The sequence below is a fragment of the Kogia breviceps genome, chromosome 12 (assembly GCF_026419965.1).
Source record: "Kogia breviceps isolate mKogBre1 chromosome 12, mKogBre1 haplotype 1, whole genome shotgun sequence".
NCBI lineage: Eukaryota > Metazoa > Chordata > Mammalia > Artiodactyla > Physeteridae > Kogia > Kogia breviceps.
Genome location: NC_081321.1, coordinates 21,524,913 through 21,551,076, shown reverse-complemented (window position 1 = coordinate 21,551,076; position 26,164 = coordinate 21,524,913). Strand labels below are relative to the sequence as shown.

Below are 26,164 nucleotides of genomic sequence, written 5' to 3'. Positions count from 1 at the left end.
GACTTTAAGTGGAAGCTAATGTCCATCTACCATTCTGAAAATCCTAGGGTCTGTCACAGAATTATGCTAATATCAACTCTGCCTGGGCTCTATCAATGAAACAAGGTCTGTGACAGCACATCTACATATGGCATAGTTTACTGAATATTCGAAGCTCACTCTTGAGATCGACTGCTCAGAAAAAAAGATTCCTTTCGAAATACTACTGTTCATTGACAGTGCACCTGGTCACCCAAGAACTCCGATGGAGATGTACAATGTTAATGAGATGAATGTTGTTTTCATGTCTGCTAACAGAGCATCCATTCTGCAGCCCACGGATCAAGGAGTCATTTTGACTTTCAAGTCTTATTATTTAAGAAATACATTTCATAAGGCTACGGCTGCCACAGAGAGTGATTCCTCTGGCGGATCTGGGCGAATTAAATTGAAAACCTCCTGGAAAATATTCACCATTCAAGATGCCGTCAAGAACATTTGTGATTCATGGAAAGAGATCAAAATATCAACATTCAGAGGAGTCTGGAAGAAGTTGATTTCAACCCTTCTGGATGACTTTGAGGGATTCAAGATTTCAGTGGAGGATGTAACTGCAGATGTGGTGGAAACAGCAAGAGAACCAGAACTAGGAGTGGAGCCTGAAGATACGACCAAATTGCTGCAATCTCATGAGAAAACTTGAAGGGATGAGGAGTTGCTTCTTACGGATGAGCAAATAAGTAGCTTCTTGAGATGGAATCTGCTCCTGGTGAAGACGTTGTGAAGACTGTTGAAATGACAACAAAGAATTCAGAATATTACATGAACTGAGTCGACAAAGCGGTGGCAGCGTTTGGGAGAATTAACTCCGGTTTCAAAAAAAAAAGGTCTACTGTGGGTAAAATGCTATCAAACAGCATTGCATGCTACAGAGAAATCACTTATGAAAGGAAGAGACGATCAATGTGGCAGACTTCATTGTTGTCTTATTTTCAGAAACTGCCACGGCCGCCCAGCCTCAGCAATCGCCGCCCTGATCAGTCAGCAGCCACCAGCATCTCACCCAGGCAAGAGCCTCCCCCAGTACAAACATTACGACTCCCTGAAGGCTCAGATGACAGCGTTTTTTAGCAATGAAGTATTTTTTAATGAAGGTATGTATATTGGGTTTTTTTAGACATAGTATTATTGCACACTTGACAGACTACTGTCTGCTACAATACACCATAGTGTAAACATAACCCTTACATGCACTGGGAAACCAGAAAATTCCTGCGACTCACCTTCTTTTTCAATATCTGCTTTAATGCACTGGTCTGGAACCAAACTCGCAATGTCTCAAATGTATACCTGTAAGGAACTACTTACATGTCTAACTACAGTGCATCGCAGCAGCAAAACACGTATAATTTCTGATCTTCTCTGTTTTAATACAGCAATAAAAGCTATTATATTTTGCACTAAAATTTCATAGTTTGTCATTCACACACCATGGCCCAAAGCACACTGTATTTTTTGTTTGTTTGTTTGTGGTACGCGGGCCTCTCACTGCCGTGGCCTCTCCCGCCGCGGAGCGCAGGCTCCTATACTGTATTTTTTTTTTTTTTTTTTTTTTTGTGGTACGCGGGCCTCTCACTGCTGTGGCCTCTCCCATTGCGGAGCACAGGCTCCGGACGCACAGGCTCAGCGGCCATGGCCCACGGGCCCAGCTGCTCCGCGGCATGTGGGATCTTCCCGGACCGGGGCACGAACCCGCGTCCCCTGAATCGGCAGGCGGACTCTCAACCACTGCGCCACCAGGGAAGCCCATACACTGTATTTTAAAATGGAAGAATTTATCAGCATATCACACTGACTGGGAAGAGTGGTAAAAATTGTGGGCTAGGGAAGAGTTTTGTAGAGAAATAAGACTAGAATAATTTTAAAGACTAAACTGTTTGTCTAGTAGGTAATTTCTATTGGTTTCTATTTCAACCGAGTGTCACTTATACTCTTGGCTGTACAGTAAGTGGAATGTCAACATTTTTTTTTCTTTTATAGCATACATGCCTCTGGCCATAATCAGCAGTACAGAGATGTCTTCAGCTGTTGCAGAAAAAAAGAATGAAAACCAGACCCCTGAAATTATACAGTTGAAAGTACAAAATATATTCTTAACATTGTTATTCACTATTAAGATATTGAAAGACATGTGGAAACTTTGTACAATTAATGAGGACTGAGCCAAGTAATAATAGGTAATATAATGCTTTTCAAGTTATTACTATTTCAGGTCTGTGTGACTAGCACTAATTGCTGCCGTGGGAGATGTGCTCAAGGGAAGGATAATGAGAATCAGGAAAGCAAGGCCAAAATTTATTTCCCAACCCAAGGGTTGGCAAACTACAGCCCATAGGCCAAATCTGGCCCGCTGCCTGTTTTTGTAAATAAAGTTCCATTGGAACACAGTCACACTCATTTGTTTATGTAATCATCGAGGCAGCTTTCATGCTACAAGCAGCAGATTTGAACAGTTATAACCACAAAGCCTCAAATATTTGCTATCCGGCCCTTTGCAGGAAAAGTTTGCCGACCTCTGCCCCAAACCCTTTCCTATTTGCTCATTTTCCCATTGACTGAACAATATTTACTGAGAACCTATAACATCTCGGGCACTATTCTAAGTGATGAGGGTATAGCAGTAAAGAAAAAGAAAGAAAATGGAAAAGGAAAAAAGTGAATAAAAAGTTGTTGCTCTGATGAAGCATACATTCTAATGGCAAGAAACCATAAACAAATAAATATTTTAAATATATAGTAAATCAGATGGTGAGAAATAATTTAGGGAAAGGGGATAAAGATAACATTAGCTTACTATGTATCAGGCACTGTTTTAAGTGCTTTTCGGGTATTAATTCATTAAATCTTCACAATAACGCTATTGACATGCTATTAGGTGAGAAAACTGAGGCACAGAAAGGGCACCCGAGTCATACAGCTCTAGAAAATGGATTTGAAACCAGAGCCCATGATCTTTTTTTTTTTTTTTTTTTTGTGGTACGTGGGCCTATCACTGTTGTGGCCTCTCCCATTGCGGAGCACAGGCTCCGGACGCACAGGCTCAGCGGCCATGGCTCACGGGCCCAGCCGCTCCGCGGCACGTGGGATCCTCCCGGACCGGGACACGAACCCGCGTCCCCCACATCGGCAGGCGGACTCTCAACCACTGCGCCACCAGGGAAGCCCGAGCCCATGATCTTAATTGCACATTCTGCTGGCTCTCTGTGCAAAAAGGGAATGGCAGGGAGTTACCGTTTTAATATGATAATCGGCAAAGGCCCCACTGATAAAATGACATTGAACAAAGCCCTGAAAAAAGGGTGAGAGAGAAAATCATGTGACTATACAGGAAGAACTTCCAGGTAGCAACAACAGCCAGTGCAAAGGCCCTGAGGAAGGAGAGTTTCATGTATTTGGTATTTGAGGCCCAGGTGGGGAGAGGGAGACTGAGAAGGGGAATTTACATACAGTGAAATGCACAGGGCTTAACTATATGGTTTGATGGGTTCTGACGAATGCACATACCTATGTAACACGCCCCCTAACAAGATATCAACATTCCTATCACCCTGTCTATATTCTGATGGAAAAGCTAACAGAATGTGATACAGTGTTTAGGAAAAAGAAAGGACTCAAGCCCGTGGCCTAATCAGTAGAAAGATGGAGTGGCCATTTACTGAAGCAAGTAACCCTCCACTCCCAACCCAAGCATGACAAGCACTCCTTCCATCCACCAAAGGAAGGAAGCAAGAAGAACCATAAAATTGTCATCCCCACCATCCTTTACGCTAAAGCCTAATGAAGTACCTGTATCTTGTACATGAAAGCCGTATGCCATGGCAGGCTACCCACGGGAAATCCACAACCACAGCATCAAGTACTCCCATAGCACTTTTTTTTTTTAAACCTCTGTTACCAGGTACCAAATGGAACCACGGGTTATCTCTACCAGACGCTATATTTGCCTAAAGAAAAGGGATGTCTCTGGCAGGTAGGCTCACCTGACTAGGTCCATGGAATGTTTTCTCTACCAGACTAAGCTCTTTAAGAATTAAGGTCCCGCTCTTAATGATTTCTATATCAAGCTTAGCTCAGGACATACACTCAATACAGGTTTGATGAACAGGTGAATAGCCATTTGCTTGTATCCATCAACACAAAATTATTCATTAATCACCACCAAATGTGCTATAGACTATTGCATATTAAAGAACACTACACTAATGGACTTGTTTGGCTCTTTTATGTCTTAGATCATCAACCCCCAGCTTTCAGGACAAAGGGAATGGGGGAGACAGAGAAGAAAAGTGGAGCAAGTAAAATATGTTCAATTGCCTTAACAGGAATTTGAAAGCTTGCTCTCACCATAGCTCTATGTTGAATGCCTCCTGGTGGGCTACCAATAACCCATTTAATCAGGATTTTTCCATACTTTGTCTGGTAGGACTAGTGCTTCAAAATAACATGGCTAATCCATCCATTCATTCGTACACACATATACACGTTTATTCGAAGGATATTTATCATTCACCCACCATGTGCCAGTAAATATTCTAGGCACTGAGGAACTTTCATTCAAGTGACCATCCCCAATTTCCACCTTTGCTTTCCAATAAAGTCCATCTCATGGACCTGGTTAGGTGAGCCTACCTGCCAGAGACATGCCTTTTCCCTAGCCAACTTCAGCATCAGTCTTATTTTCAAGTGGCAACCCCAAACTTGGATATTTTCAGTGATTGAGGTACACATTCTACTTAACGTAGTGTTTGCTTGAGCTTAAAAACAAGGCAAAGGAATAATATACTTGTATATACATAAAAATGTACTTTTTTACTATGTACTCATCAAAATATACTATTTTACATGATATATTGATAAAAATAAAAATACATATAGCATTTGTATATTTGTATAAGTACGAAACTATACTTTTTCACTATGTAAAAGTATATTTTTTTACATTTTTGCTATTTATACCATGTGTATTGAATGTCTTGGAATTATCTTAATCTCAGGATGCCTTCAAGTCCTGCCTTCTGTCAAATAGTAACACAGCATTAAAAATGTATTTCTCCTTATGAAACTCCTTGCTGTGTCTTGATTTTGTTGTACCAAGCACTGCTAGAGGAAGCTGGGTTGGCTCCACTTCAAATGCCTGCTATCTAATCTCGAATGGGCACTTAATGTTACTCAACAATCCTTTTGTTCATCATTATTTCCCTCCCTATCACATATCTCATAATGGCTGTCTCTAAAAATTCCTTCTAAACTCTCCCCTAGTCTATTCCTATTCCTGCCCACCCTTAATCTCAGTAGATTACCTCATACCCTAACCTTAACTGAGAATCCCAGGGAACTTTCCTCTATCTAAAATTTCTGTGTATACTTACTTGCCTGTTCCCGGCTCTTAGCCTTCTGTCATGGGAAAACTCTCCACTGTGTTCTTTTTTTTTTTTTTTTTTTTTTTTTGTGGTACGCGGGCCTCTCACTGTTGTGGACGCGCAGGCTCAGTGGCCATGGCTCACGGGCCCAGCCGCTCCGCAGCACGTGGGATCTTCCCGGACCGGGGCACGAACCCGTGTCCCCTGCATCAGCAGGCGGATTCTCAACCACTGCGCCACCAGGGAAGCCCTCCACCGGGTTCTTGATGCCACCCTAACCTTTTCCATATTCATCCCCTCATTCTCTCATACCTTCAATCTTTTCTATTCATCTGTTTCCTTCCACTCCACCAATAAACATGTTAAAAACCTTCTAGACCTAAAAATCCCACCCAAAAAACAAACGACTCTCACATTCTTTCCGTCACCCTTCGTAAGTTACAGATCTAGCTCTCACTCTTCACCATTGTCCCAGGCCTTCCTCTGCTTAGCGACAGTCGACAGCTCAAGTTTCTGTAAATAAAAAGAAACCAGCCAGAGACAGAACTGCTGGGGTAGAAATCTATGTTTGAAAGGAAAGCTGAGATGGTTGATAGCCTTACTGATATATTTATTTCTTATTTAGTGGAAGTTTTATAATATTCCATTTCATCTTAATAGTAAAGATTACTAGGCCCATTCACACACAGTCAGAAAGGGCCTTTGACCTTGGTCTCCTTCCACCATTGCTACAGGCTCTTAGATATACAGATGATGATGATGTCATGCAGTATCTAAACAGCCCTAAGTTCTGCTTCTTGCAGGGATGGGTAGTTTTGTTAGCACATTGCTGATAATATAGAATATGTCTAAGAAGAGACAAAGCCTGACTCATTTCGTAGAGAGAGGAGAAAAGCTCCCATTCATCCTGGTCTCCTAGGCTAGAAGAAATGAAAAATAGGTTGTGTCTCAGTGCCCAGAAGCCGAAGAAGGTACATACCAGTGACATTAACACATATAACATGCTTGGGAACGGGGTGAAGAGCAAGTTTAAAAATACAGATAGGGGCATATACAAGCGTGACAGGAGCCAGGGGTCTACAGAGGGAGATGCCTGGCAGATACATCCATCTTCCAGAAACTGGGAAACACCCTGAGGAGAAAAGGAAGACACCCTTCAGCTCAAGAACCTACATATCCAAAGGAATCACTAGACAGCGTCAGAATGACCTGCCAGAAAATTCTGCCGTAAACTCCCGGAATAAACAGTCAGCCCAGAGCACTGGAGAGCTGTGAGTGTCAAAACCACTCAGCTAAACAAGGCTTATGTGGCAAATAAAGGCTATGCATGGGTGGTGCAACCAAAACAAGTGTCAAGTAAAAACACACCACAGACCAACATGTTACAGGATTTCAAATCCTCCGAACGTGGAATGGGTTAGATGTTTTACAGGTCATGGACTTGGGTGGAAAGGGCGTGGCCAAAGCCCCCTTATTAAAGGTGCTGCTCTCATATCTATTTTCATTTATCTAACACTTTCTGGCCTAATGACTCATGAAATATGAATGAGAGAGTGCATTGTTAACTGAAGAAGCAACACTGCCGACACTAAGGTGTTCTGCTGGGTACCGAAAAAGGGTGAAAATTCAGCTAAGTTACAGATTTTCTTTGGTGATTTAAGGAAGATTCCAAAATCAGTATAGCTAGATTTCTGAGGCTTATTTGTATCAAAGCTCAACTGTAAGTGGTGGGATGGGTTGAACTGTGTCTCCCCCCACATTCATACGTTGAAGTCCTAACCACAGCTCCTCAGAATGTGACCTCATTTGGAGAGGCGGTCTTTACAGACATAACGAAGTTAAAATGGGATCATTCGGGCGGGCCCTATTCCATTCTGGCCGGCATCCTCATAGAAAGGGGAAATTTGGACAGACAGATGTGCATAGATGGAAGATGATGTGAAAACACAAGGAGAAGACGGTCATCTACAAGCCAAGAAGAGAAGCCTGGAACAGATCCTGTCCTCAGAAACCTCCAACCCTGCCAAACTCTGATTTTGGACTTTCAGCCTGCAGAACTGTGAGAATAAATTTCTGTTGTTTAAGTCTCCAGTTTGGGGTACTCTGTCATGGCAGCCCTAGCAAACTATCACAAGTGGTGAGGCCTAACATGAGATGCTGGGCTGTGGCAGCAGCAGACTGACCGTCTGCCAGGGATAAGAGGACCCATGATTACAAAGGTACAGGGCACCCCAGGAGGCAGAGTTTAGGGCTCAGCTGGCCTGAAAGGCCCAGCTACAGCTCTGTATAGAAGATTGAGCTTTCTAAGGCCGTGATGGGCTGGCCATGTTATGCTCTTTTCAGTAACAACATTCAACAACTGCCTTTATGACCCAGTAATGAATACGATACACTAATTCAATTAGATACAGCATATTCAGCAATTGCAATGTCATAACAAACACTTACAAAATGATAGCTTGCTCCGAGATTCAAATTTTATTCCTACTGAGAGACCCAGCAACGACCTGCAGGGAGCATCCATTAGTCGTTTGAAATTACAAAGGTATCAAGTATGCATGGTTGTTTTTCATACTTTCTTATACTCCTCCCCAAATAAGATTTAGGTACTCCCATACATCTGAAAAAAGACAAACACCACCCCCACCCGAATATTCAACACTGACTTTAAAAACAAAGAAACAAAACTGCCCCCAAATCAAAAGCAAAATTATCCTAATACGTAATATGTCTTCAGTGTTTGTTCAGGGAGAGGTCTATGCTAGGATCCTGGCAGAGGACACGTGGATATATAACATGTACATCAACGCAACCTAGGATGGAGGAATAGTTCTGTACCAACAATGAAACTGCTTAATAAAACGTGCAATTTAGATTTGTATTAAGATGACTCATGCCCAGCAAGAATTAGGTCTCCTCCCATCTCATCTGCCGCCAGCTCTCAAATACTTCAAGTCATTTTCACAAGAGCAAACACATCGTATGAAAGAATGCCACGCCTCTCTGATGAATTGGAGGCCCTCCTCCACATAGGAAAACCACAGTAGTCTTGGAGCTTTACGTGTTCGGTTTCAAACTTAGACGCAAGCTGATAGTGACATTCTAGACTGTAAATCACTCCTGATCTTCAACTATGAGATGAGGCTTCTGATCAGGCAGCACAGATGTAACCATGCTGGTTTAGAAAGACATGCACATGTTATCCTGGTCACGCAAAGAACAACTTCTAGAGCTCCACAGCAAAAGCCTTTTCATATTATTTACAATTATTATTAAGTCACTGGGCTATCAGGAATTTCCAGAAGTGGTCCAATATTCTGCTTCTAAATAGGACAAGCAGACCTATTTTAATTTGGAGATGAACCAACTGACATCTTCAAGTCAGGGTCACCATTCTGGCTGTGCAGGTTGTGTCCTGTACAGGATGCCCTGCCCTGGTGAGTGGAGGCTGAAATCCAGCCTGTTTCAGGCCCAGGTGCTGTGTGTCTCCCTGGAGGGCCACCATTTTCTAATTGCACAAAGGCTCTCTTAGGACCAGTGCCACATTCACCTTCTCTGCGGATACCCTTGGGATACAGGTCTATAATCACCTCAGCAAAGAGCGGTGGTTTGATGTTTAGTTCAGGAAGTGACACAGTCAGTGGGACTGGAGTTTAAAGAATAAAGGGGAGGGCTTTCCTGGTGGCGCAGTGGTTGAGAATCCGCCTGCCGATGCAGGAGACACGGGTTCGTGCCCTGGTCCGGGAAGATCCCACGTGCCACGGAGCGGCTGAGCCCGTGAGCCGTGGCCGCTGGGCCTGCATGTCCGGAGCTTGTGCTCCGCAACGGGAGAGGCCACAGCAGTGAGAAGAGTGGCTCCAAATGAGGAGACATTGGCTGGGGCCATGTCATGCAGAGGAATGACACTGAAGGGTCTTAAGCATAGCGAAGACCTGATACAACTTGTGTTTCTAAAAAAATCTCTCTGGCTTCTGTGTAGATAATGAATCAGAGGGAGCCAGAGAAGGTGTGGGAAGGTCCAGGTGAGAGCTGGCGATGATGATCACGTGACCGATCATTCTCCTTGGTGATCCCGCGAGGACGGTGAGGTGGACAAGCGATATTGGGAGATGGAATTGATGGGACTCTGTGAATGATTAGGTGCAGGCTTAAGTGTGAGACAGAAGGAATAACGTCCCAGATCATGTCCAGCCTATGGACACAAAAAAACTGGGCAGAGGATGATACCATTTATAAAGAACACTGCAGGAGGAGCAAGTTTGAGGGCTTAAGGTCATGAGTTCAGTTTTAGAGTTGAGATTTCTATAAACCAGTGGGTGAATAGTCTAGTCAATGCTGGTCCTCAAATACGATACAATTTCAATCAGGGTTTTGGAAGTACTCTGGGCATAGGATGAATACACGTTTATAGTTCTCAAATTATTCTCTGTGACCACACTCCTGACCCCACCCCCAGGGTATTTTTGGTTTGATCAGTTGCTCTGAGTGTAAAGAAATCTCAGAAGAAAAGGGGGGAAAGACAGCCCATGTGGTAGGCATTCGAGGCCACATAACACGTTGACGGCCATCTCCTTCTCCATCTTGCCCCCAGGATTTGCTCCAGTCCTCCTCCGTGGATTCTTGATCAATCCAGACACCAAATGCATTCAGAGCAGTGAGCCTCGGGGTGTGGTTCCCAGCCCAGGCAGCATCAGCAGACCTTGGGAACTTAAATGAAAATTCTCAGGCCCCAGCCCAGACCCACGAAATCAGGAACCCTGAGAGTGGGCCTCGGCAACCTGTACTTGAACCAATCCTCCAGGTGATTCTGACGCACATTCAAGTTTAAGGACCACTGACAAGAATCTATCAGGTTTTCTTTCACGTGTTGCTTCCTTATTTTCATAACTCTTTTTTCCTGTTAAAATTTCCTTGGCGCTCCAAAATCATAGTCAACATCCAAGTAAGGCTCCTTCCCCAGGGGATGCCATCTCCCTTTTGGGTTGCACACTATCTCCCTCAAGGTGCCTGGACACCCAGTTGTGTCTCCACGAGCCTGAATCCTACCCACATCCCCGAGTCAACTGTTGGTGGCACTGCCCTCCCGCCCTGAGCTCCTTCACTTCATTCCAGCTGCACCACTTGGAAGGCGGCCTTGTGTTATAAGCTATGCTGGCACCTTCCCAACAGGATCCTACCTTTTATGTGAATTCACCATAGTGGGTCTAATATATATAGAAAATCCAATCAAATCTAAACGGCTGTTCTGGATCAGTGTTCCTCAAGGTGGAGTCTACTGGCAAGTGTATGTTGAGAGGACAGATTCTAAGCCCCAGCTCTAGTCTATTAAACTAGAACTTCTGAGGACAGGGATCTGCATCTTCAATGCACATTGAAATTCCATCACCCCCGCTGTAGATGAGATTCATCTTGTTAACTACAAACTTAGATGAACTGCTTCTTGAACACGAAACAGTTAACTAAGACCTGAACTAAAATAAAACAAAATGACAGGAGCTTATCTTGTTCCTAACCTGTGGTCTACATCTTAAATGTATCCTGCAGACTGTCAAGTTTTAGAACAATGGTATCACACTTTGCCCTCTACAAATACTGGGGGATAATTTCTTATCAGGGTGTCTTTCCCAGCCTATACTTATGGAATTGACTTTTCAGCCCCAATGAATTTTATCTTTTTATTGTCAGTCCAGATACCCAGGCCATTTAGAAGATATCCTTTTCATCTATTTCTCTCAGAAGGATTCACTTGTAAATTGTTAATGTTTACCTTAGCTTCAACAGAATGTAAACACGGAATTTTAGGTGTAAAAAGAAAATACCAAAATAGCTGCCCAAAGGCAAATGACATTATTTATAATTAGTGACACATCTTTCCACAGCCAAAAATATTTCCCAGCTTTAGTTATGAAAGTTAAACTTACTCTCCCACAACCAGCTGCCCCACCAACCTCCTCCCATCAAGTGGGTACATGAGCTCCATACTTGTCCCCCCCAACACACCCCCAAAATGCCTGTAGACAGACAGATCCACTGTCAAAATAGTTACTAAAGGCAGGTTATATAACAGAAGCAGAAGAAAGAGAGAAGTGATTTTTAATACCATTGCCAGAGAAGTAGCCACAAAGCAGAAGAGAAAATGACAAGCTCTTTCCTAGAATTAGCACTGGGCCTTTCTCAAAACAATTTGTCTTCACCTTTATTTTGTCAAAGACATCTAAATCCTTTTTAAAAAGTTGCACTAATTCCATTTTCACCAGCCCTTTCTAAACTGAGCTGTGTAACGGAAAAACAGACACACACACACACACACACACACACACACACACTCCACATACATATACATCTGAAGTCTACAAAAATTACAAGCCTTGGGTGGTTCTAATGTATGCTTTTATAACTCTCATTTTCAAAAAATTACCAAATTCCATTTCTGAGATGCATTTTAAGAGGATAATTTTAATAGATGTTCATGGAAGGAACCTAGATTGGCTCATTCTGGCTAGCAGGAAAATGGTTTTTTTTTAACTGATATATAATTTAAATAAAGCAAAGGTCATCCTTTTTAGGTATACAATTCAATGAGTTTTTTAAAAAATTTCATAATCATTAACTTTTTAAATTTTTATTTTTTATTGAAGTATAATTGCTTTACAATGTTTCAGGTGTACAGCAAACTAATTCAGTTATATATGTATATGTATTAGTTTTCAGATTCTTTTCCATTATTAAAAAATATTGAATATAGTTCCCTGTGCTATACAGTAGGACCCTGTTGCTTTTCTATTTTATATATATTAGTGTGTATCTATTAATCCCAAACTCCTAATTTATCCCTCCTTCATCCCCTTTCCCCTTTAGTAACCATAGGTTTGTTTTCTGTGCCTGTGAGTCTATTTCTGTTTTGTAAATAAGTTCCTTTGTATCATTTTTTTAGACTCAACACATAAGTGATATCATAGGATATTGGTCTTTGTCTGTCTTACTTCACTTTAGTATGATAATCTCTAGGTCCATCCATGTTGCTACAAATGGCATTATTTCCTTCTTTTTAATGGTTGAATAATAGTCCGTTGTGTATATATACCACATCTTCTTTACCCATTCATCTGTCGATGGACAGTTAGGTTGCTTTCTTGTCTTGGCTATTGTAAACAGTGCTGCTATGAACATCAGGGTGCATGTATTTTTTTTGCAATTCAATGAGTTTTTGATAAATGTACACGATTGTGTAATTACCACCCAAACAATGTTGAGCTGTGCTGCCTAGTAAAGTTGTCACATGTGGCTACGGAGCCCTTGAAATGTGGCTGGTCCAAGATCAGATGTGCCGAGGTGTAAAATACACACCAGACTTCAAAGACTTGGTTTAAAAAAAATGCAAAAGATCTAGGGACTTCCCTAGCGGTCCAGTGGTTAAGACTTCGCCTTCCAGTGCACGAGATGTGGGTTAAGTCACTGGTCAGGGAGCTAAAATCCCACATGCCTTGCGTGCGGCCAAAACACCGAAACATAAAACAGAAGCAATACTGTAACACATTCAATAAAGACTTGAAAAATGTTCCACATCAAAAAAAATGTTTAAAAAAATGTAAAAATCTTACTAATATATGGTGTAATTATAATATTTTCCATATATTGGGTTGAATATAATACAGATTAAATAATTCTAGCTGTTTCTTTTTCCTTTTTTAATGTACCTATTAGAAAATTAAAGGTTAAAAGTTACTGGCTTGCATTTCCGGCTCAAATTACATTTTTGTTGGACAATGCTGATATCGATTATTTCTATCCCCCAAAGAGCACCCTCTGGTCCCTTTACAACAGATATCATTTCCCTATTCCCAGCTTCTGGCAACCACTGCTCTGATTTCCATCCCTAAAGTTTTGCTTTTAAAAGTATTTCCTCTCTTTGTCTTGCATCTTCTAATTTTCCATAATCATCTTGTACTGTTTTTATAGTTCTTTTAAAAAGCTATTTTTAACATTAAAAGATTTGAAGAAGTCTTGCCTGATCATTTCCTGCAATTTTCATTAACCAATGTCATTTTCATTAACCAGTTCCAAAGCTGGTAGGCCACCACAAGTGCATTCTGGGTAACAAACTGTCTTCCAGAAGAAGATGTGCACAAGTGGTTCATAACTAAAGGGAGACCACTGTGCAGACATTCAACAGTCTCTGTTCACAGATGCTGCCCGGAGATCTGAGCCAGAGGTGGGGAACCTCCCCCATAGCTTAATTGTATTCAGCCTCAGGGGAGTGGAGAGAAAGCTTTATCTGTGCTAAGAAAAGGTTGGACAGAAATATAAGGCACTGAATCGTAAACCCTTTAAAGGTGGGAGAGCAAGCAGGACAGGAGGCTTTGGCCGCAGGCAGTATCTACTGGTGGGAACTCCGTGGTGGCTGATGAAAATGGCCAGAGAGATGCGGACAGACAGCCAGTCCACATCCCGCCCGACCCACCCCAGGCTCACTTGTTCCCATTCTGCTTTTCTTCTGATCCCCTTCTAATTAAACTGAAGTTAACTATTGTAATTGGTATTCACATTTCCTGCTCCTATTCACGTTCACGCTTCATTCACTCTTCAGACACTTTCCACCATCTTTCTGATTTTCCAGAATATAAGAACAACACTGGAGGCCAGCTCCTACCCGCCTCTGAACTCTTCTCCAGTCCTTCTAGATAATCAACCTTGAACTCATCTCCTCAGATTTCCATCCCTGGCTCCCACCTTCACCCCTTTCCTTTGCAATCCCCTAGAGAATGTGAACAAAGGTCTTTGCATTCTGAGCATTTTACTGCTAGTCCTTTAAGGAAAGGTAGTAAAATGCTAACGAGGTAACTACAAGCACCTGTGGAGTCTACCGCCTCCCCATCCTTTCCCAAAAATTTCTTGTGGAAAATTTCTTCCACCGAGGAAACCATCTACCCAATTTAGAATGGTATCAAAGGGAGAACAACTGTTGTCCTCGACAATTTGCATCTATGTCATCTGAACATCCAGATGGGATGACACTCATTTCATCAATGCTTAGCCCCAAAAAGATCCCTTCTGGGTATTTCCACCCCAACTGGAAAATACACGAGAAGTGGAAAAGTTTCCAGTGTGGCTCCCTTGTAAGTTACACACTGGGAAAGGATGGTTCCCTATGACCACCAGAATCCCAGACAGGTTCGCGGATCTGGCACCTTGCTGGAGGATGCAGACACTGCCTGGAATGACAGGGACCAGCCTTGCTCTTCTGGAGGCTCCAACCAGTGAGGGGAGACATTCAGATAACCACACAAACTCAAGTATAGTTATTAAATGCACACATGATTTTAATACACGATCAGAGTTGGCAACGGGTCTATTTTTTAAATTTTAAAATAAAAGCATTTTTCCCAGAGGGGCAATGCCAGTGAAAGAGGAGGATGTTGCAGATTCTTCAGTGATGCAATGAAAATAAGCCATCTGCCATGCATCTCACATATATAATCTCTAATCATTACAATAACTCTGCAAGGAAGACATTATTATCGCTATTCTATGGATGAAGCAAAGTTAGGTTGAAAATTACTTTGCTGCTGCTAGAAGTGGCCTGGAACTTGATAGAGCACTCAAATGGAAAGCATGCAGTTGTTTATTAAAAAAAACTGAAAAATACAGGACATATTTTAACAGAGAGATAGGAAAGGATTGTAGGTTCTCTGTATTTGGTGTTGCACGAGGCACTATCAATCTTGGCCTGAAGTAGGTATGAGCCTTGACTTTAAGAAATAAAACAAGAAAAGTTATATGCTTATATTTGGCAATTGTACAAATGATTTGCACTGAGTTCTCACTCAATGTAAAAAGAAACTGACTCCATCGTGCAAATAGCCTGGTCACAGGACCTTGGGGAATTCAATCAAGCCCCAAATGAGGTTAATACCTGCAATGCCTACTGCAAAGGGATGTTGTAAAGACTCAATGAGACAATCTATACACAGGCTATTATACTGTCTGTGATTTTTCAAATTACTTCAACATGAACAAGTTAGCAAAGGTGATAATTATTTTTAACCTGTACTCTGGGGCAGTCAGCATTTGAATGACTAATCAAAAGCTCATATAAACAGAAAATCCAATCAGCTATGTTTCTCGCAGCATGACGGCTGCCACAGCACATGATTTTTCACTGATCAAATGATGTTCACGATGGGCCCTAAGTATTGTACAAATATTCCCTCTCTTGCATAAACTGAATATAAGGCTCTATTCAACCCAGTTGTCTAAACCTTTCAAAATGGTACCCTCAGCTAAAGATTCCCACTAGTCCTATTTCTAGACACGTTGGAGGAAATTTTGTCACCTGATCCTGACATGAAAGTTTGCTAAATCCTGAGAGATTAGCTAGAGGATTGTTCCATCTGCCTCTAACAAAACCCTTCTTTCAGAGTGCCATCCAAATGCACAAGAGGACAGACCCCAGGACCTTCCAGAGCGGCTCTGTCCAACAGAACTTTTACAATGATGGAAATGTTTTGTCTCCCCCGCCAATAAGGTAGTCACTAGTTACAGGTAGTCACTTAGCACTTGAAATGTGGTTAGAATGACTGAAGAACCATTTTTTTAAATGTAATTTTAATTGTCGCATGCGGCTAGTGGCTACCCTGCTAGTCAGCACAATTCTGGAGCTTACAAAACAACACTATAATGCTTTTATGCTTGTTTGCCATTACATGCTGTGTGGGGGGCAGAATTCAACCTGTGAGTTTCTTTCATGGCAATACTGGGTGACGAAGTTGGGAGAAAGGAAACCTACAGTTCTCATCTACTGCTCCTTGTTGACTAACCACATTCACCGGTGACGTAGAAACAAATCAGCTGAGGCTGGTTCCCAGCAGCAGCAACCTAGCTCCAGAGGGCCTCTGGACTCTGGAGGCAGATCTGGGTAATATGAACTGCACAAGACTGTGAAAACACACAACTCAGAGGACTGTCAGGGAAATTAAATGACCGAACATGTGAAAGCACCATTTAACTTTGCTCACACCAAAACACTGTTTTCACCACCATCTTCCTTTAATTAAGTACATGAGCTTTGATAAGGCCTTGTCGGTTTGGGAATAAACATATAAGTAGAGCATAGGAAATTATACCTGTCCTCTCCCTAATCCCCAAGATAAACACTGCAAATATTTCGGCTAAGAATTTGGTTTGGAAAAAGGATGTCTTTGTCACAATAATTGTTACAAAGTAAAATAAGCCATGGGGACTTCCTCTTTTCTAAAGAGCATCCTCTGTAGTCCATTCACCATGGTTTTTTTCCCCAAATTTCTTTCACTTTGGCAAAATTCACATAACACAAAATTCACCATCTTAACAATTTTTAAGTTTGCAGTTCAGTGGTGTTAAGTAAATTTATATTTATATTGCTTTTTGTCTCCAAAGGTAAAACAATATACTAATATGTAAAATCATATTATAGCAGCACAAGACAAATAAACATCAAATTCAGGATCGTAATCATGGGAGAAGCGGGGAAAAAAGGGGATCAGGGAAGGGATATAAAGGGACTTAAGTTTTATCTAAAATGTTTTATTTCTTTTCAAAAAAATAATGGATCAAATATGGCAAAATTTAAGACTTGACCAAACTGAGTTATAAGTATATAGGTGTGTTACATCATTTACTATACTTTTATGTATTCCTTTTTAATTTTTTTTATTTTGACCTAATTTTAGACTTACAGAGAAGTCACAAACACATTATCCATATATTTTTACCCCACTCCCCCTAATGTTTATATCTTATGCAACCATACTACAATAATCAGACCAGAAAATTAACTTTGGTACAATACCATTAACTAAAATAAAGAACATAGTGAAGTCTCCCTAGGTTTTCCACTAATGTCCTTTTCCTATTCTTATAATCCTATCTAGACTCCCACAGTGCATTTAGTTGTCATTTCTCTTTAGTCTTCTGCAGTTTGTGACAGTTATTCTCTCATTACTAGGCTGTGATTATACATTTTGGGCAAGACCACCATAAAAATGACGTTGTGTCCTCAGTGTATCATATGACAGGGTTCATGACATCTTCTTATATTGTTAAAATATTTCATAATTTCAAAAAATGAAAAATAAGTAGCTATATTAGTCTGGGTTCGCCAGAGAAACAGAACCAACAGTACACATATGAATGTGTATAGTATACACACACACACACACACACACGCATATACAAAAATGAATGAGAAAAGAGGCTTACTGTAGCCAATTGGCTCATGCAATTACAGAGGCTGAAAAGTCCCAAGATCTGCCCTCTGCAAGCTGGCGACCCAGGACAGCCAACAGTGTAGTTCCAGTCCAAGTCCAATGGCCTGAGAACCAGGAGAACCGAGGATGTAAATTCCAGTCTGAGTCCAAAGGCAGGAGGAAAAACAACGTCCCAGCTCTAAGACAGTCAGGCAAGATAGAGCAAATTCTCCCTCACTCAGCCTTTTGTTCTATTCAGGTTTCAAAGGATTGGAGGAGGCCCTCCCACACCAGGGAGGGCAATCTGCCTTAGTCAGTCCACCAATTCAAATGTTAATTTCATCTGGAAGCATCCTCACAGACACCCAGAATAATGCTGAACCAAACATCTGGGTACCCTGTGACCTAGTCAAGTTAACACACAAAACTAACCACAACAGTAGCTTAATTTCTAAGTTAGAAACTTCCCACTCTATTTAGTTAGGCTCCAAATCCCATCAAGTCAAATGGATTTGAGGAAGTGTTCCAATTTTCAAAACTTCCATTACTACTGGCTTCAGTTCTAAAACGTTGTAAATTCACAACATACTATCATTTTTGAAACCTCAAGAGCTTTATTACAGATGATTTTGCTTCAAGAGAAGAGGTAATGATGAGCCAGTTATACTATTTAGATAACATACCTGTGGATCCAAGAAAAGCTAGCCCACCAAGTCAAAATAAGGCCCTAGGAAAGAAATTAACACAAGGGGTATTGTTAACGGGGACCTCAAATCCCCTGATCTGTTATTAGATGTAAAAGCTGAGTTATCTTTTAGAATTGAATGCGCTCCTCAGCATGGCCTCCTAAAGATGGCGTGTGTTGTTGCTATTTCAATGTTGCTTTAGGAAAAAAATATCTGAACACATTATGTAATATATATCAAACAATTAACAGTGATTATCCTTTCTCTGGGGCAGGAGAAAAGGTGAGTTTCAGGGACTTTCACTACTTGAGTTGTAGTTAAAATGAAATATATATGTATACATATGTACACACACACACACACACACACACACAGAGAGCGAATATACAGAGAAACGGCAGTATGGTACAAATAAATAAAATTTGAAGTTTTCTCTGAGGCTTCCCCTGGGTGACGCTCTTTTACCTTCAGGATCACTCTAAACTTTAGAAGTTTAGGCTGAGAAATAGTTCTTTCCTATGTAAATATTTATGTTTAGTCCCATTTCCATGGTAATGGTATAGCATACAGCTTTCCTATCACCTTCACTGCAGCTGCATGGGAAGAAAGCTACTCATGAATCCTGTTCTAGGCTCCCATGGCTCCGTGAGGAGGTCACAGAGTTTTCATGAAAAGCCAGAGCACAGGAATCCACATCTCACTATGCCAAAGAGGAAGCTGAATATTTACTTTAAATCGCATTTTAGCCTGCCCCAGATGTGGACGCCATTGTTTGGGGCCAGTTCTACGGACCACTTACTTCGAACACACTGTTCCCCTCAAAGGAGTTTCTTTAAAGGAACCAGAATACAAGTTTGACTTTAGCCTAAGTCAAACTCTCCCAAGAATCTTTCAGGGAGGAGGTGGGTGGGGTATATAACTGCTCATGCCTTGGTTCCTTTGTCTGTAAAACAGAGCAACTAACCATACATAACTGATTGGGTTGCTGTGAAGATTAATAAGCACATATAAAGTGCTTAAAATAGGATCTGGCATGTAGTAAGTGGCCAATAAGTGATAGGGAGCATAGCATGTTGCTCCTGACCTGCACTCGCTGGGATTAATCTAGAACCCCAATTACTGGTGGGATCCGTGGCAGTCTGTGGCCACCTGCCAGGTGGCCTCTGTTGGGTACAGATGGTGTCTCCCCAACTCCAACTCTGCCTATTTCTTGTATCAGGACAGCATAACTCCTGAAACAGACTCACCTAAAACAATCTTTTAACAGAACCGAGAAATTTAATTGGTACAACAGCAAAAAAACTGAGAGGCGTAGAAAACTTTAAATGTAATCTTGTTAAATGGAAACAAAGACAGAAAAATATTTGAAAAAGATCTTATGCAACTGACAGATTCCAATGAGTCGAGGTTCTTTTAAGTCAGACCAGTGTTTCTTGGCTTTTTCCTTTTTTGGACGTGTGTGTTTGTGTGTGTGTTGAAATCCATGCTTCTTTTTGGATAAATATAAAAACCGTATGGTTTCTTTTAATACTGTTTGAAACTTGAAATTTTTAAAAAAGTGACCAAAAGCATATCTAAGCAATGTTAATTTAAGAACATGCTTTCGCAACATTGTAAATAAACTATACTCCAATGAAAAAAATTTTTTTAAAAAACAAGAACATGCTTTTTCCAAGTACACACACACTTCATTCCTTGGAAACTCTGAGTGGAAGCCCTACTCCCTTCCTGAGAATCACTGAATTGACCGAAAAACAGTACCCCATAGCCCCGCAGTTTAGACCAGGCTGGCAGCTGCTGTAACTACACTTGCCAAGATGATTTTGCTCTTAGAAAAGGTTATTTTTTGTTTAGTCTCTGCAACTGACAGCCTTCAATCCTACACCCACATTTGCCCTCAGAATTTGCACATTTGGAAACAGACAATGAACGATTTACTTCCCCACCTACAAAGTACCCACTGAGAGCTGACCAATCCCACATAATTCCACGATGCCACTGGGAAGGGAAGGGTAGACTGGGAGGTGGAAGGACTTGGTGAGCAGCAGAGGTGCCTAGAGGAAGACGGCAAGGAAAATCAAAGCTCTAATTCTAGAAAAACCAAGGCAGCTCATGTTACTGAAGAGGCCATCAAAGGAGATAACAGTGGGAACAAGGAAACAAGGACAACGAGGACAGAGATCCAGGTAACAGAACTGGTGTAAAACAGTGCAGACTCAGGAATAAGGTGCAAATCTCAGGAATAAGGCAGAAGCCTAGCTGGGACACTCGAAGTAGAAAACAGAGGTCCTCAACGATGCATTCCTCCAAACGTGTCCACAACCGTCTTCACTTGTTTCCTTCTAATACTAGGAAATAACACTCTCCTTTTGTTACTACCGAGCCCGCTGTCCATGCCATGGATCCCACCCTTACTCTCTCCAAAAGCAGCAGCCAACTGTTTGGGTTTTGAATCTCTCCCCCTGTACTGACTATGCACCGTTTTTGTATTTGGGGGGTGGGTGCGGAAACTAACCTTGCCTCTGCCTCCCCCTCTCACTTTCTCATCCAGACAGTGCTGAAGTATGGTCTAGGTCCACTGTTCCCACCTCGTCTCCTCCCATCCATTCCTCAACCAACCCAGTGCAAACCTACTGACTCCGTTCTCACGAAAGCCAACTGATAAACATTCATGCTGTCAAGTGCACTGGAAGTTCTGCTTTGTTTGCTTGTTTTAATCATGTCGAGTATCCAATATACTTTGAATTACCTGGAAGAATGCCTGACGAATGAAACTTCCATCCAAGTACAGGCTTACAGGATAAAAACCAAGTTCCCTAACAGGGGTGGAAGACATTCCAGCATCTCACTGACCCCGTTTACCTCCTCATGTTTGATCTCCCCACACTCCTGGTTGTTTCTCACCTGGGGGATCCTTGCTCACGTGTCCCCTCTGCCTGAAAGGTCCTCTCCCCCAACCCCTCCCCTCCTTCCACCTCACTAACTTCCACAACCCCCTAAATACTGAGATCGGAGGGAATCCTCTCTTGGAGACAGTTCAGAACCCCCCTCCCCCATCTCTGCCCGGCTGCACAAGGTGCCTTCTTCCATTCTCCCATGACATTATTATTATTATTTTTTTTATTTTTTTTGCGGTACGCGGGCCTCTCACTGTCGTGGCCTCTCCCGTTGCGGAGCACAGGCTCCGGACGCGCAGGCTCAGCGGCCACGGCTCACGGGCCCAGCCTCTCCGCGGCACGTGGGATCCTCCCAGACCGGGGCACGGACCCGCGTCCCCTGCATCGGCAGGCAGACTCTCAACCGCTGTGCCACCAGGGAAGCCCCCATGACATTATTTTTAAGTTCTATTGCTACACTTACCATTCTGTCCTATAAGAGGCTGTTTATGTCCGTTTCCCCAAATAGGCTCTGAATTCCCTCTAGACAGGAACTATCCTGGACACCTTACATGTCAAGAGGGAAGTAACCACCATGGCATTTGTCCTTCAGGCCTCGAGAGGGATCCTCATCAGCAGGGATGATATGGCTACAGGATATTTGGGGAGCAAGGCACTGGCTACTGTAGCTTTCTATCCCTTTTTGCTCTCTTCCCACATTTTTGACGATAACTTGGGTCCTTGCGTTGCCATGGTAACCAACAGTCCCAGAACACAGACTTCTGGCAGTTGGACTTTTAGCCACTGAGACTCAGGATCTGCAGGATTTTTCACCTCCCCGGTTTAGGGCTCGGGAGTTGGCAGCACCTCTTTCACGTGGGTAGCCACCAGAGCAGAGCATTACAGAGATTACAACATGTTGCATGCAGGCGTGTGAGTGTGTGCGTATTCTTACCCTCTGCCCCAGTTACTTACTGGGGCATCATAGAAAAAGCTGCCCTAAAAAGTGCCATCAGATGGTGGGAGGATGGGCATCTAAATGGCTACAACCTTTCTGGGAAGCAATTTGGTAACAACTATTAAGGAGCCTTTAATACATTTGTGATCTTTGATGCATTAAACCCACATTTAAGAATATAAAGAGAGACAAAGATTAACAAGGGATTAACTGCAGATTTATCTATTAAGAACAATAACTACTAATGGTCATTAATAAGAAAGTGGTAAAAAGTGACAGAATAGCCATATATATGTTTATTGTAGGCTGTGCCATAAAATATAATAATCTCAATTTCAACCAATGTGACTTTCATATCTACACATATATGTGATGTGACTGTACATATATATACATACACACACATGTACATATAAGTACATATAAAGAAAAAGAAGAGATTATAAGGGAGTCCACCAAAATGTTTTCATGATGATTATCATTATCTCTGGACAGGGGGCATCACAGGCATATTTACTTTGATCTTTATACTTTTTTATATTTTTCAAATTTTATACCATGATGATTTTTTTCTTTTATGATACAAGTTCTTTCAACTGTAGTAACAGATGATGTGAGGCATCTGGTGAAGACACTTAGTAGAGAGGGTCGTATGGAACAGGTTTTGAAAGGGAGAGGGCTGCCTCTTTCATTCTTCACTGCAGATTGCAAAACAGGATGAACTTCTATCAGAATGCGGTAGCTCCAAATAGAAAAAGGAATGCATAACGTTATTGCGTAAGTACCATTATTACCTTCTTCTTTTCCCCAATCCCACTTATTTTTTTCTTTCTTTTGAAGACCCCTGGGATGAGGGAGACCTGAGATTCGCGCCTTGGAACTCCATGGTGCACTCATTGCCCAGCAGCTCTGAATCATACCTGAGTCTCTCTGTAGGCTATTTCCCCTGTGAGGACAACTTTTCCTATGAGAACATTATCTCCTGTGAAGACACATCTCCTGAAGGTCCTTCAATCCACTTTGTCCCTCCTACCCAAGGGACACGGCGGACTGAAAACACAGGGAGACTCCTGGGGAAACGAGACCAAACACAGGACGACCCAGAGCAGTTGTGCAAACTAAGCATCACCCTGGCCTGGGAGGTTGACATGGCCTCTAAGTGGAGACAACCACTTAGATGGTTGGAGAGACAAGAATCCCAAAGAGAAGACACAACTGACTCGCAGCAAACTGGATGGTCTTGTGCAAAAGCTTGAGAAGTTTCTAGAGAACCAGGAAGATGATGAAGAGGGGGACTCTGTGCTCCATGAATCTGCTCGGGAGGGAGACTCTCAGCTGCCTAGCAGCTCCCCGCCAGGTACGGCTCAGGTTAGTCATTAAGGACATGAGAGCCATCAAGGCTTGGCCAAGTTCAACCCATCAGAAAATGAAGATATCATCCAGTTTCCACAGATTCCTCCAAGGCTTCAGAAACATGAGCTTGCTGAAGTGAGCACAGAGGTGCCTCACAGGCAAACAGGGGACAGGCCTGGTGGAGGGGCCAGGTGGGAATGCACAGAGAATTACTACCTGCTATAAAAGGGTCAGAGTGGAGTTGAAGGGAAGATACTGAGGAGCAACAAGGCAGAGAAGAGGGTAGGAAAGTAAAGAAAAAGCCAACAATGATGACCAAAATAGGTGTGCGTGTGTGTGTGTGTGTATGTGTGTAAGTATTAATGAGTACTGAAACTATGCATGTACAGTTGGGTTATTTTTGGTTAAAGGATTTGAGCTCCATATATGGATAAATATTGACCCCACTGTTGTCTAGGTTACACAATATCTAAAACTCATTTTCTTGGCCGATAATAAGCCAGGTCACTGGCAGCCAAAGGACAAGTATTGCAGAGACCTCCTCAATCTCATCAGGTCCACAAGACAAGGAGGACACTCACTCCAGCACACAAGCCTTCTCCTGTCTGAACGTCGGGTGGATCTTCCGCTGGCTAAGGCACCCAGTCCCCTCTTCATTTGGGGGAGAGAGCACCTCGAGAAGGCCACTGAGAGCCCCCATCAGCTACAGCACAAAAGAAACGACTCTCTCACAGAAGCAAGAGAATCTAACCTCAAGAATCCCTCGAATTAGGACACCCCAAATCACCAGATTTTTAAACTTTTTGATAGCCCCTATTCTACAATCCCCATGAGCTACTTTTTTCCCAATAAACAAAATACATATTCTTGTTATCCATGTCTTCTGCTCCCAGCTCAAGATGCTGGCTCGGGCTGAAAGTTTATATGTTGGCCTGAAGACGGAAATATATTCTCTGGGAAGTTTCAGTATTATCATCCTTCCTAACTTGAAGGCATTGTTCTTCCCTCCTCTCCCCACCCTATTTCACTTTATATATTTTAACCTATTTTATCATTAATCCAAATCCCCACTTTCAGAAGGCAGCAGTACAACCCATCAAATTCCCAACATGGCAGGATGGCTTTGGTTGAACCTGCAGGACTCAAGCAAGTGGCAGAGGATACCAAGTCCCTCAGGAAGCTAAGTTCAATTGGCAGTTTCAGGCGTTCAAGGCGGCGGATCTGATGTTCCCAGAAGACCTGACTGGTTCTAGTACACCTTGCCTTGGCTAGAATAAGTAGCCCACTTAGGAGGAATGTGAGGATTGGGAATGCCTAACTTTCCTTATTCATAAGACGGGGAAGGTAATAATACAGACTTCATAAGGTTGTTGTGAGAATTAATGAGATAATGCAAGCACTTGAATAATATCATTACTAATGTTATTGCTATTATTCATTCTCCTGAGGATATCCCCAGAAGCCCTGATCCAAGGAACATCCAAGAGTGAGACTTTAAGAGTCAATTCTCATTGAAATATTTCCCACACAGAAGCAATATTTACAAAAAGTTATGGGTTTCAGCAGATCTTGACTCAACCAAGTTCCCTCCCAGTCCATTCCCCACTGTGCCCTCTGAAATTCCTTTACAGTGGTCACTAAACTTTCCAATAAATGTCAACGTCTTTGAGGAAGGCTGTAGTCACACTTTTAGCCCCTATCATTGTTATCACCTCACCTCCTGGGTACCACCACCATCCTCCTTATTCACCCTCAGGTTGACTCAAGAGCCCTCCTTCAGCTTTTGCTACCACCCTATAGGACCTTCAGAGTTCATATGATTCTTTGGTTTCAAATTCCTTCCTTTCCACAATTTTAAATTTCTTTATCTCTTCCTTCCTCTCTTTTTTCCTTCCTTCCACAAAATTTAGCACATAGGAGCACAAGATAATTTTCTAGCTTACAAAAAAACAAAGCAACACCAAATTCAATCTTTGAGCTCCAGCTGGCTTATTATTTAAGAGATAAAGCCATGTAAACATATGACTATAAAGGGTTATGGCTGGTAATACAATAGTGTGTACATGGTCCATACCGACTACTAAACAATAATCAATTCAACATGGGGAGGTTGCTTGAGTCACAGATGCGGTTAGTTTCAGGTGGTGGACTTTAGAAACTGGCATGGAGTTCAGGTGTGCGATCCTGGCTGGCTGGTTATACATGAGAGACGCTGGGGAGGATATTGTCCCAGGAAAGACAGCACCATGGGGAGGAAGGAATCAAAGAGCAGGGCCTTCTTAGCAGTATATGCTCACACCCCGAATCTCTGCACAGCCAGACTCCTCACTTTATCCACCTCTCTGAGAATATTTCCCATTCAACTAGCTCACGTGAATGCCCTCCGCCACCTTCAGCTGCTCTTTGACTTCACCAAGACTTTGAGTCCCATTACCCTACCCGTTCCATGACTTTCATTCACCTCCTTCCAGATGCAACCTTTGCCCCTCCTTCCCAAGCCATGGCACATCCACCACATCTACTAGCATTCACGGTGCCTGCCCTTTTCTTCTCCCAGCTCTTCTTTTAATCTATACTCTCCAAATCCCCCAACAGAACAACGGTCTTGCGTCTCATAAGAGCCAATACACACACGTAGGAATTACCTTCTCCCCATTCCCTGGAGAAT

General features: G+C 42.3%; 2 protein-coding genes across 17 annotated transcripts in view; one reads left to right on the top strand and one right to left on the bottom strand.

Annotated features, from left to right (window-relative positions):
• PPFIBP1 (PPFIA binding protein 1) overlaps window positions 1-26,164 on the bottom strand; it is a 180,513-nt gene that overhangs the window by 80,709 nt on the left and 73,640 nt on the right. The window lies entirely within an intron of this gene.
• Window positions 245-24,294, top strand: C12H12orf71 (chromosome 12 C12orf71 homolog). Its single transcript, XM_059081574.2, is given in 7 exon segments — window positions 245-660; window positions 976-1,133; window positions 21,987-22,103; window positions 22,984-23,296; window positions 23,298-23,643; window positions 24,000-24,151; window positions 24,153-24,294. Coding segments are annotated over 7 exon segments (1,644 nt in total).